General features: G+C 44.6%; 1 protein-coding gene across 1 annotated transcript in view; it reads left to right on the top strand.

Moving 5' to 3' along the window:
- Nucleotides 1–1,765: 1,765 nt before the first annotated feature.
- The window catches only part of ANKRD42 (ankyrin repeat domain 42), a 57,435-nt gene continuing 46,404 nt past the window's right edge, over nucleotides 1,766–12,796 (top strand). Inside the window, exons 1-3 of the mRNA XM_052662378.1 lie at nucleotides 1,766–2,056; nucleotides 2,274–3,264; nucleotides 7,785–7,948. Of these exons, the coding sequence (XP_052518338.1) occupies nucleotides 1,766–2,056; nucleotides 2,274–3,264; nucleotides 7,785–7,948 (1,446 nt within the window). The remainder of the gene's footprint in view (nucleotides 2,057–2,273; nucleotides 3,265–7,784; nucleotides 7,949–12,796) is intronic.

Raw genomic sequence — 12,796 nt, 5'->3', positions numbered from 1 at the left:
CAGATTTGCTATTTGTTCTTTTCAAACACCAGCTACTATTATGATCAATTTTATTTCATTAATTTCTGCTTTTATCTTTAATTCCTTTTAAGTTTATTTTGGGAGATTTTACTTTTTCTGCTTCTCTGTTTGTTTTCTTTCCTGATTCTTTCCACCAAATGTATATCCTTTAAGAGTGTGCTGCCTTATTCCCTCAGTGTGTTTACCCATATGTGGCTACAAACATTGTATTAATTTGGAGTCAGTCATAGTGGGTTCTAACTCCCTATCACCTAGCTATGTGATCTTGGCCAAATGTTGGTTTCTTCACCTGTAAAAATAGAAATAATAATACAGATTAAGACTATTTACAAATCATTTAGCGTTAAGAGCTGCCCCATATTAATAACTCAATAGATGTCTGATAAGACAAAGGCCTCAGTTACTCCATTTACAAAAATGAGAGGACTAGGCTGACTAATCTCAAATTCCCTACCAACTGAAAAAACTTTTTTCTTTCTTTTTGGCTTCGCTGAGCAAATAGGATCTTAGTCCCCCAACCAGGGTTCAAACCGGTACCCTCTGCAGGGGAAGCACAGAATCTTAACCACTGGACTGTTAGGGAAGTCCCTGAAAAATTTTATTTTCAATCTGCTAGGTCATTTACCGGACAATCAACCAAACATCAACTCACTCATTCACCCAAACAACAGTTAGAAAGCACTTCCCTTGAACTAGGTATTCTAGATGTTAGGAATACCATGATGAACTAACCATATAGTTCCTACCTTCCAGGTCAGAGTCCCTAGCGGGTAGGAGTGAGCACCAACTGTTAAAAGGTAACTAATACAAGGTGCTACTTGGTCTAATAAAGACTGAAATAAAGACTGTGGGAATTCAGAGACTTTGAGGAGTATGCACAGCAAAATCCAGACAGGTTGGATACCTCATGTGGGGACTCACTACTTACTAGCTGTGTGTGCTGTGCTGTGCTTAGTCCCTCAGTTGGGTCCGACTCTTTGCGACCGCATGGACTGTAGCCCGCTAGGCTCCTCTGTCCATGAGATTCTCCAGGCAAGCACACTGGAGTGGATTGCCATGCCCTCCTCCAGGGGATCTTCCCAACCAAGGGATCAAACCCAGGTCTCCCGCACTGCAGGCGGATTCTTTACCGTCGGAGCCTGTGTACCCTCAAAAATTAACTTTGGCGTTAAACTTCTCTGTAGAAAGGAACAGTAATACCAACCTGGTAGGCTATATTAAACAACACATCATACGAACTCAACGAATGGAGGTTATTATTATTACAAGAGGCGATGAAAGGTAAAGAAAGGCATTTACTCTATTTCAAGAGAGGAAAGGCAGGGTTAGGGCAATTTCCCAATTGTGTTCACAAAACAAAACCTATGGCAAGGCAGCTAAGGATGGGGCGCCGTGGGGGGGGGAGGGGCTAAAAAAAAATTTCTGTATTTTCAGATGCTAGCACAACACCTGACCTGTGTTTGCTATAAACACGAATGGAAGAACACACGTCAAGCAACTGGACTGCAGAGAAAGACCTGGGCCAAATGTTCAAAGAAACCATTTTACAGTGAAACGAAATCTTGGGAGTCAGGAGATCTGGTGCAGTCTTTTGACTAACGACCTCTCTTTTCACACTGGCTTTGCAACTTACCTGCTGTATGGCCTTAACAAATTACTTATACCTCGAATCTCCTCATCTGTAAAACGGGGATAACACCTACCTTACAAAATTAGTGTGAGAAATAGTACCAAGCGATTATCAATGAGGCTGGCGGTGGGCACACTCAATAATGGGACAGCGCTGCAGCCGTTTAATTTCTCCATTAGGTCTTTTGTCCGTACTTATGACAGGGTAAGAATATATTTTCTCCAACGCTCCAACCGGCACCGAAAAAGGACACTAGGTTTCCAGAGGATGCAAGGCCCCGCCCGGTTCGCGGCACATATTCGGGCCACGGACGCCGACTGCAGTCCCGGAGCCTCTCCACCTGCGTCGCCGAGCCCTGGCGGGCGCAACCGATGCCAGGCCGTTATAGAGACGGGGCCGAGACAGGTTGGACGTGAGGCCGAGCGCCATTTCACCGAAACCCGTTCCACACCACCATGTCTAGAGGGGACGCCTCGAAAAACATGAGTACTTAAAAAAAAAAAGGGGCAAGGAAGCCGGAAGTGACGCACAGCAGCGAGGAACCGGAAATGACCGCACCACGCCGGAAGTTTACCCGTTTCCAGGGCGCCGGCTCCCCCCGCCCCCAGCTCCAACCAGGTAGCTGGTGGTCGGGACGCTGGAAAGCGACTCGGTGGAGCGGGTGCTCGCCGACGGCGGCCGCCGCCACAGCGAGTCGCGCGGAGTAGCAACCGAAGACGGCGGCCGCCGCACCAGCCAGCGCGTGTGGAGGATAAATGGCCGGCACGGTCGTCGCGGTGATCCGTCCGGGGAGAGAGTGAGCGAGGGCCAAGGCTCTCGTCTTAGCGAAGACAGACAAAGAATCCGCGAGGAGAGCGACCGCCGCTGCCGGGTACCGACGGGAAGAGGAAGTGAAGACGTCGGCTTCTCCCGCGATGACTCGAGAAGGGTCAGCGAAGACCTGGACCACGGCCGCAGCGTCTCTGAGGAGAGAGTCAGGGGAGCCTGCGGCCACCGTCCCGGCAACTCTTGGGAGAGACTGAGGGGAGGCCTCAGCAGCGACGCGAGCTTCAGTGAAGTCGGAAGCCACCCGACTAGTGACTCGGGGTCCGTCAGAGACGACCGTGGCCTCCGCCTCGGCGGGACTTGGGACGAAGTCCGGGAGGTTCGGGGCCCCCGAGCCAGCGACTCGGGCGAGAGGGGCAGTGACGACCGCCGCCGCCGCCGCCGCCGCCTCAGTGGCTCTTGGGAGGGCGCGAGTGTGGATGGCGGCCGCAGCCTCAGCAGTTCCTGGGAGGCGGTGAGTGAAGACCGCGGCTACTTGGCCAGCGACTCCTCCGCGGTGAGCGTCAGCGAAGACGCCAGCCGCCGCCGCTTCTGGGAGAGCGAAAGTGAGGGCGAAGGTTCCCGCTGCCGGGCCTCCTGGGGGAGGACGACGGAGGACGGCGGCCCCGGGCCTAGCGACGACGAGGGAGACAGCCGCTGCGGCAGTGGCTCGTGGGTGACAGCGAGCGAAGACCGCCGCAGCAGCGGGGGCCTGGACTCGACCCCGCCCCGGAGTCCGAGTCGCCGCACCATGCCCGGGGTGTCCGATTCGGGCCCGTCCAGCTCCTCCACGGAGACTGCGACCCCGTGTGAGTCGGACCGCTTCGCTGGCCCTTGTCTCTGCCACACTCCACTTTTCTCACTCCAGCCCCTTCTTGGCATTTCTCTTTCTCACCTGTCACTCATCTCTTTCCCCTTAATTGACCTATTTACAGTGGGTCCCAAAGCTCATCTGGTCATCTGGCCCCCATCTTTCCTCGTTTCGGCTTTCCTTACCTTTTTTTTTTTCTGGCTCCCATCTGCGCCCATTCCTGAGACTTCGTTCCTGTTGCTGCTGAGTCGCTTCAGTCGTGTCCGACTCTGTGCGACCCCGTAGACGGCAGCCCACCAGGCTCCCCCGTCCCTGGGATTCTCCAGGCAAGAACACTGGAGTGGGTTGCCATTTCCTTCTCCAATGCATGAAAGTGAAAGTGAAGTCGCTCAGTTGTGTCTGACTCTTAGCGACCCCATGGACTGCAGCCTAAAAGGCTCCTTCATCCATGGGATTTTCCAGGCAAGAGTACTGGAGTGGGGTGCCATTGCCTTTCCTAGGTGATAGCAATTCTTGTTAACATTTATGGACCCTTTTAAGTTCTTGGCGTCTCTGCGGCATTTGACTCTGTAAATAGTATTTGTTTGTTGTTATTTAGTCACTAAGTTGTGTCCAACTCTTTGCTACCCCATGGACTGTAGCCTGCCAGGCTCCTCTGCCCATGGGATTTCCCAGGACTCTGGAGTTGGTAGTCATTTCCTACTCCAGGGGATCTTCCCGAAGCAGATTATTGAACTCGAGTCTCCTGCCTTGGCCAGGCGGGTTTTTTTAATCTCTGAGCCACCATAGAAGCCCTGGAGATATTAGACTCACCTAATTTTCTTCTTTCGACTTTCCCAACTCTCCCTGTCTGTCTAGCTAGCTAGCTACTCACCCATCCATCCGTCCATCCTGGCTTTTCTTCTAGCCTCTCCATAAATGTTGCTTTTTTTTTCCTCTTGGATAGTGCCATCACTGATGCTTTTTGCCTTGTTATGTACTATGACTTCAACCCTACTGAGGATCTCCGAATCTGTTATTCAGTCATCCGGTAAATATTTATTGTCTACTGTGTGCTTTTTCTTAAGGATATGTGAGCAAAGAAGACAAACACATTCCTTCCTCCTAGTGGGGAAGATAAATACTGAGCAAGTAATTACTAGCGTAATGAGTTATAAGGAAGAATAGAGGGCCCCTGCCTTCAGTGTAGGGTAAAGTTGGGGATCAGAGAAAGCTGCCTACTACTGAGACACAGCTAACTGTGAGAGCTCAGCTCCAGACCTCTCCTTGGAGCTGCAGACTTACATGTACAGCTCCCCTTGTGGAACTCTTCCTTGGGCACCCCAAGATCAACACATTCAAAATATGATTTTGTATCATTATGTCCTCTCTGTCCTTTGGTGTTGGTTGTTTCAGTGGCACTGTACCCCTTGTGTAACTTAGTCATACACCTTGGAGTTGTCCTGTTATTCTTCCCTTATTTCACACACCAAATCCCTCCAAGTTCATTTCATCCTGTTTGCATAATATATGTTGAATCTGTTTCCTTTTCTGTTCCTACTGCCGTTCTCTTAGTTGAGGGTCTCAACCTCTCTGGTGGAGACTCCTGTAGATATCTTCCTATATGGTCTCCGTGAGTCTCTTCTCTTGCCGTTTTGCTCCCCAGTCCATTAATTCCCCTCACTGCAGCCAGCGTTACACATCTGATCATTCTTAGTCCTCTACTTAAAATCCTTTAATGACTCCCTGCTGTCTGTTCAGCTCTAACAAGTTCCAGCACAGCCTGCCTCTTGTCTAATTCTAGCCTCGTTTCCTTTCAACCTTATGCTTCCACAGTAGGGTGGGTATTTTTATAGTTTCTTGAACTGTCCAGGATGCCTTTCCCTGCATGCATTTCACCTGGCAAAGTCCTGCTAACCCTTGAAGATTCATCACAGGTGTTACCTTTTCTAGGAACCCTTTTCTGCTCTCCTTCCCTCCTATCCTAGCTGAGTTAGAAGTCTTCTGCTTCCATAAGTTCTTAGGAATATTTCTGTCGTTGCTCTTAACTACATTGTTTTGTAATTTGTATTTGTATATCTGTGAGTTCCTTGAGGATAGAGACCATGTCTTTTTAATCTTTTTATACTTATGATAGATGCCAGGTTAATGTTGAGTGGGTGGATGAGTGGATGAATGAATAAACTGCAATGGCATGTGGTGAGAAAAAAGGTTGTGAAATTAGATGGAGGCAAGTTATGGGAGGGCTTCCCAGGTGGTGCTAGTGGTAAAGAACCTACCTGCCAATGCAGGAGACATAATGAGATGCGGGATGGATCTCTGAGATGCAGGGGCAGGAGGGCATGAAAACCTGCTCCAGTATTCTTGCCTGGATAATCCCATGGACAGAGGAGCCTGGAGGGCTGCAACCATAGAGCCACAAAGTCAGACACAACTGAAGCGACTTAGCACGCAGCAAGTTATGGGAGGGCATAGACCGTCATACTGAGAGCCTCTAGATGAGCGCTGGATAACCAGAAGCAGTTTGGAGTGTGGAGGCATGCAGTGATCAGGATAGTGTCCTTGCATACGATGGATTAGAGTGTTCCTGTATAAAATGGATTAAAATGGATAGAATGTCATTTGTAGATCTTGCAGAACTTGTTTAAAGGAGAATAATGGAGATTTTGCTGGTGATCCAGTGGTTAAGGTGCTGCACTTTCACTGCAGGGGGCATGAATTTAGTCCCTGATCAGGCTGGTGGGCTGCAGTCCATGGGGTCGCTAAGAGTCGGACACGACTGAGCGACTTCACTTTCACTTTTCACTTTCATGCATTGGAGAAGGAAATGGCAACCCACTCCAGTGTTCTTGCCCGGAGAATCCCAGGGATGGGGGAGCCTGGTAGGCTGCCGTCTATGGGGTCGCACAGAGTTGGACACGACTGAAGCAACTTAGCAGCAGCAGCAGGGAACTAAGGCCCCACTGCTCATCTGGAGAACCAAACACAAACCTTTATGCCAAAGTTTAAAAGAAATAAATGAAGGAGAATAATGAAGGTCTGACTTAGGGGGATTAACATCATTAAACATCAAGTAGTTTGGTTTTTTGTGGGGTGCTTCCTTATTCCCTTGCCCGGATACATATATCTGAGTTGTTCTTCAGAGACTTGCTCCACTGTTTCCTCCTCTTCCTCCTTTATTTTACCTGTACTCTTACAATGTTACTGTCAGGTTTTTTGTTGTGTCGAATTTATCCCAATAGTTTTAAAAGCATCTGTGGAAAAAAAAAGTCTAAAATCCATGTCTGTTCATTGTATTATCATAGTGCCTGGCATATGGTAGAGGCTCTGAAAGGATTTTTGAGTAAAATGCATAGCATTTTGCTAACAGTTGGTGTAAGAAATGATTTCAGCTGTCAACTGATTTGAACTATTTACTTCCTTCTCCAACTACTGTCTGTTCATGCTTAGATACTTTTCGGTGCTTCTGGTTCACAATGCACGTTAAGATATTTCACGGGACAGTAAGGCTGACAATGCAGTCTTGATGTTTGGAACATGAAATTATAAAATATGACACTTCATGTATGAAGTAAAAGTTGTGACTTACCATCCCTTTCTTAGTGTAGGATATATGAGAAATATGAAAAACATTGATAAGATGTATCTGCCTATGTGAGATAAGGTTCTGGTTAAGTCTTTTCCACTGGAGAGTAGGCCTTTGTTACAGAGAATAGCTGGGCAGATTTCTAAATGGTCACTTCTCTCTTCCCTCTACCAAAGACATGAAGTGATTTTTTTTTTTGGTTTTTCACGGTGATAGCCTGGTGGAGTTTTGAAGGTAAAATGTATGAAAATGAGGAGGCCTCGTAAGACTGTGGCCCTGAGGAGTTTCTCACTCTTAGGCTAGTACATACCCGGCCCCCAACAGTTTGTCAAAATTACCACTTGAGTGCTTCTGGAAGTTTGTGGTTCCAGTGGCTTCTGCTCCAGGTGAGCTGAACTTGACCACATTTCTCTTGACCTGTCTCTCCAAATTCAGGGTGGCTGTTTGCCCTGAGACCAGAATTCTGATGAGTCTAAGAAAAGTTGATTTTCAGTTTGTTCAGCTTTTTTCCTGTATGAATGTAGGTGATGACTTCTGTGCTCTTTACATATTAGAGCTGAAAATGAAGTCTGATTAAGATGTTATTCATGAGTATCTTTGTAGTAAAATTATTTGGAAAGCCAAAGTGACTTTGTACTTCCGGTTCAATTGTTGGCTTTAGTCTTTTTTTATCTTAAATTTATTTTTTAATTGCAGGATAATTGCTTTACAGTGTTGTGCTGGTTTCTGCTGTACAACAATGGGAATGAGTCATACTTCTATTTATGTATATACCGCTACCTCTTAAACCTCCCTCCCGGCTCCAGGTCGGCACAAAACGCCGAGCTGGGTTCCCTGTGTTATAGAGCAGTTTTCTACTAGTTAGCTGCTTTACACGTGATAGATTATGTATGTCAATGCCTAGGCTTTTTTTAGTTTTGCAGTATGTTTTAAGCAATTTGGTTTTTCAGTAGGTGCCAGGAAGAAAGTGCATTTTGGCAGCATACACGATGCAGTGCGTGCTGGAGATGTAACGCAGCTTTCAGAAATCGTACGCCGTGGCGCCAGCATTAACGAAGTTGATACTCTCCATAAATTTACCCCTTTACATTGGGCAGCACATTCTGGCAGTTTGGAGGTAAGAAACTATAAATTATTAAACTGTGTAAGTTTGGAGCTGTTGGCAGCTTTGTAAATTTAGCAAACAGGACTGAGGTCTTAAGCTGGGCACCACAACTGTTTTTCTTTTTTAAAATTTTATTGAAGCATGGTTGATTTACAGTGTTAATTTCTGCTGCTTAGCAGAGTGATTCAGTTATACATATATACACAAATATTTTTCTTTTCAATTCACTGTAACATTTGGGTGTTCTGGTTAGCTTTGTAATAAATTGTATCCTAAAACTTCGTGGCATAAAATAACTATTTATTCTTAGGAGTCAATCAGGAATTTGGATGTCAGGGACACCTTTTCTCTGCCCTATGATGTTGGGGGCTCTAGCGAGAGGATTTAAAAGCTAGGGCTGGAATCTTCCAAAGGCTTGATCACACAGACATCTGGTAGTAGAGGCTGGCTGTGGGCCCTGGCCATCTTGATTCCTCTCCACACAGGCCTCTCTGTGGGGTCGCCACATGTGAACTAGTTTGTGATTCCTCTCAGTGTGGTGGCTGGATTCCAAAAGCAGCAAAGAAGGTGGCTTGCAGAGGACGACAGTGCACGCATAGCTCTATCAGATCCTGATATTCTTGCTGTAGTTGCTTCAGATTTTGGACAGAGATGGAATCTCATAGACGCATTTTAAGCCCCTGAGTGCCCCTCCCAGGTGTCATTCCTCTTCTTCCAACTGCAGAGGTAACTGTTGCTCTGAAGTGGGTGTTTATTATTACCATCTATGTTTTATGCTGTTATTACATATGATTAGATCATGGTTTTAAATGACAAGTTTTATGTGAATGTCATATTATTTGGATCATTCTGCAGCTTGCTTTTTTTTGTTTAACAATGTATTTTTGACTTAACGAGCTGGTTACATATATGTACTCTGCTGCTGCTGCTGAAACGCTTCAGTCTTGTCCGACTCTGTGCAACCCCATAGACGGCAGCCCACCAGGCTCCCCCGTCCCTGGGATTCTCCAGGCAAGAATACTGGAGTGGGTTGTCATGTCCTTCTCCCTATATGTACTCTAGTTAATTTCTTTCAGCCATGTTGTAGTAGTCTATTCTTAGGTAAATATCAGAATGTATTCATTTTTTGATTGATGGCTATTTCATTGGCTTTAGTTTCTCAATAGTACAAGCAGTGCTTAGTGAATATTTTAATGCATAAATTCCTTTCTTTATTGATATATCTTATCAAAGTATAGGTGATTTGCAATGTATTCATTTCTGCTGTGCAGCAGTGATTCAGTTATGCTTGTATATATACATTCTTTTCATTTCTTTCCCATTATGGTTTATCACAGGATATTGAATATAGTTCCCTGTGCTACACAGCAGGACCCTGTTGTTTATCCATTCTAAATGTGATAGTTTGCGTCTGTTAGTCCCTAACTCCGAATCCTTCCCTCCGCCCCGCCCCCTCTTGGCAAGGGTAAGTCTGTTCTCTGTGGCTGTGAGTCTATTTCTGTTTCATGTGCTGTGTGCCTAGTCACTCAGTTGTGTTCAACTCTTTGCAACCCCACGGACTGTAGCCCGCCAGGCTCCTCTGTCCATGGGATTTTCCAGGCAAGAATGCTGGAGTGGGTTGCCATGCACTCCTGCAGGGAATCTCCGCAGCCCAGGGATGGAACCCAGGTCTCCCGCATTGCAGGCAAATTCTATTTCGTAGATAAGTTTATTTGTATGCACAACTTTTTATTCTTGGGCTGTGTACAAAGCCAACTGGAATTTTTCTCATGATTCTCACTATTATGTGTGGGGAGCTTATTTTAGCTATTACATTTCCCTGTTGCCTATGCATCTCCTGCCACACAGTCTGCTTTCTATGAATATGGAGTCTCTGTGTGATTTCCTGTTTGTTTGGGCTTTTCTGTTTCTTGGAACCAAATATGGTCCAAAGAATCTCTCTCCACCAGGTTGTGTGCCCCACTTGAATTGTGGAGATTTCTCCTTTGCCTTTTAGCGGCTCCCTCTCACTTGGGAAGAATGTGCCTGATGGGTCTGTTTGTGCCTGCAGCCCTGAGTGGGGATTTTCTCTGCTGTTTCCTCCCACATCCCTGATTGATCCACACTTTGGCAGCTTTCCCATCTATTTTGTGGTTTCAGATGTCTCTTAGCTTCATCAACGATGGGATTTTCTTGCCTTTTTGTTAGAAATGATTTTGAAGAGAAGAGGAAATACTGATTTTAGTCTGCCAAATTAGTGGTTTTCTTTATGCCCTGCCAGTGGACTTCTCTCTTCTATGTTACACTTTCTCCCTAGGCCATTTTTAGACTTCCTTGTCTTGATCTTTTCTGTATAATAATTCACAGAAATGTTTTCTCTCCAGAATTTGAATTCTGGTTTCTGCATACAGTGCTTATCAGCAGCTCATGCATACCTGACTGGCATCTCAAATTCAGTTGGTTTAAAACTAAACCATTATTCTTTTCACTCCTTTTCTTAGCTTTCCAGGCTAATGTTCTTTGAATCATTATTGAGTTGTCTCAGGGTTTTACAGAAGCAAAACTCAGTATAAGCATTTGTCTAGATGAAGTGCTTCATGGTGCATATTGATGTAGTGAGAACTGATACTAAGAGGTTTGTTGGTTCTCTCCCATCTTTGACTCTCAGAATTGTCCTCTCCACCTTCATAGCCACTGCTTTAGAGCTACTTGATTTCCTTCTTTCTTGGCTCATCTACCTCTAGTTATAACTGACACACAAGATTACTGCTCTAAAACAGAAGCAGTAAACCTTTCTTAAAGAAAGTGGAAGTGTGAAAATGTTAATCACTCCGTCATGTCCGACTCTTTGTGACTCCGTGGACTGTAGCCCACCAGGCTCTTTTGTCCATGGAATTCTCCAGACAAGAATACTGAAGTGAGGTGCCATTTCCTTCTCCAGAAAACCTTCCTTAAGTCCCTGTAGTGCCTCTCTACTCTGCAGTATAAAGCTTGAGCTGTTTCATACAGTAGACTACCTCTTCAACCTCTACACCTGTCAGACTTGCTTTATGCTCCAGTGCAAGTGACTGTCATTTCCCAAACTAGTCTCCTGTTTCATTACTGTAGACTGTGTATGAGCCATTTCATTTGCCTGGTCTCACCTCTTCCCAGTTGAAATCCAGCTCAAGTAGCACCTACTTGGCAGAGCCTTCTGTGTGTTCCCCTTCAGTATCATCCAACTAGCAATGTTTCCCTCAATTTTATACACATTTGAAAAATTCTATTTATCATATGGAATTGTATTCTCTGTTAGATTTTGAACTCTTTGAAGGTACCATTTTTTCATTTGAGTTTTATTTATCTTTTTTTCCTCAGTATCTAGTATAGTGTCTGGCATATTGGAGTCACATTGTGGATTCCCAATGAATGTTGTATTGCTGAGTTTGTTGAATTAAATTTATATTTTTAGCGTCTAGCACAGTGTATAGCAACTGTTGAAGAAATGTTTGTTGAATTTTAACAAAATTAAATAAAAAAGTTTTGGTGCATTTCTTTGTTGCCATTTAAGGATCATCTCCTCCTTCTCTACTTCAGTGTTGCACTAATACCTTTACATTCTGTTATCCTTTTTGAGATTTCTTAAGGCTTGTGGGACTTATGTTGGTAGTGTAAAATGATAACTAAATTAATAACTGGTGAAAACTGTGCTTTATTAGACTTCATTTTTTTTCTTCTATCAGATGAAATCAGCTTTTGAGCCCCTGTAGTTCAGTTCAGCCGCTCAGTTGTGTCCGACTCTTTGTGACTCCATGTACTGTAGCCCACCAGGCTTCCCTGTCCATCACCAACTCTCAGAGCTTGCTCAAACTCATGTCCATCAAGTTGCCATCCAACCATCTCATCCTCTGTCATCCCCTTCTCCTCCTGTCTTCAGTCTTTCCCAGCATTTGGGTCTTTTCAAATGAGTCAGCTCTTGACATCAGGTGGCCAAAGTATTGGAGTTTCAGCTTCAACATCAGTCCTTCCAATGAGTATTCAGGACTGATTTCCTTTAGGATGGACTGGTTGGATCTCCTTGCAGTCCAGGGGAGTCTAAAGAGTCTTCTCCAACACCACACTTCAAAAGCACCAATTCTTCAGCACTCACCTTTCTTTAAAAGGTCCAACTTTCACATCCATACATGACTACTAGAAAACCATGGCCTTGACTAGATGGACCTTTGTAGGTAATGTCTTTGCTTTTTGATGTGCTGTCTAGGTTGGTCATAGCTTTTCTTCCAAAGAGCAGGCATCTTTTAATTTCATGGCTGCAATCACCATCTGCAGTGATTTTGGAACCCAAGAAAATAAAGCCTATCACTGTTTCCACTGTTTCCCCATCTATTTGCCATGAAGTGATGGGACTGGATGCCATGATTTTAAGTTTTTTGAATGTTGAGTTTTAAGCCAACTTTTTCACCCTCCTCTTTCACTTTTATCAAGAGGCTCTTTACTTCCTTTTCAGTTTCTGCCATAAAGTAAACTTTTAGTTCAGATATATTTTGCCCCTTCAGAATTTTCTTTTTTTAAAAGAGTTCTCTTTTTTTTTTTCTATTTGATGAATCATTGTTGTCATCATACTTTAATTTATTAAACATAAATTCTTTAAAAAATTTCTTTTCATTCTCTGAAGCTATTTATTACAGTTTTGAAGACTAAGTTGAGCATCTGTATCCTCTCAGAGAAAGTTTCTATTTACTTCATTTTCCTGCGTATATACTACACATTCTTGTTTTTTAATTAGATCCCATTTGTTTGTTTTTGCTTTTATTTCTTTTCCCTTGGGAGACTGACCTAAGATAAAACACTGATACCATTGATGTCATGGAATGTTTTCTCTGTGTTCTCTTGTGGCAGTTT

The sequence above is a fragment of the Budorcas taxicolor genome, chromosome 25 (assembly GCF_023091745.1).
Source record: "Budorcas taxicolor isolate Tak-1 chromosome 25, Takin1.1, whole genome shotgun sequence".
Lineage (NCBI taxonomy): Eukaryota > Metazoa > Chordata > Mammalia > Artiodactyla > Bovidae > Budorcas > Budorcas taxicolor.
This window is presented reverse-complemented; position numbering and strand designations above follow the sequence as displayed.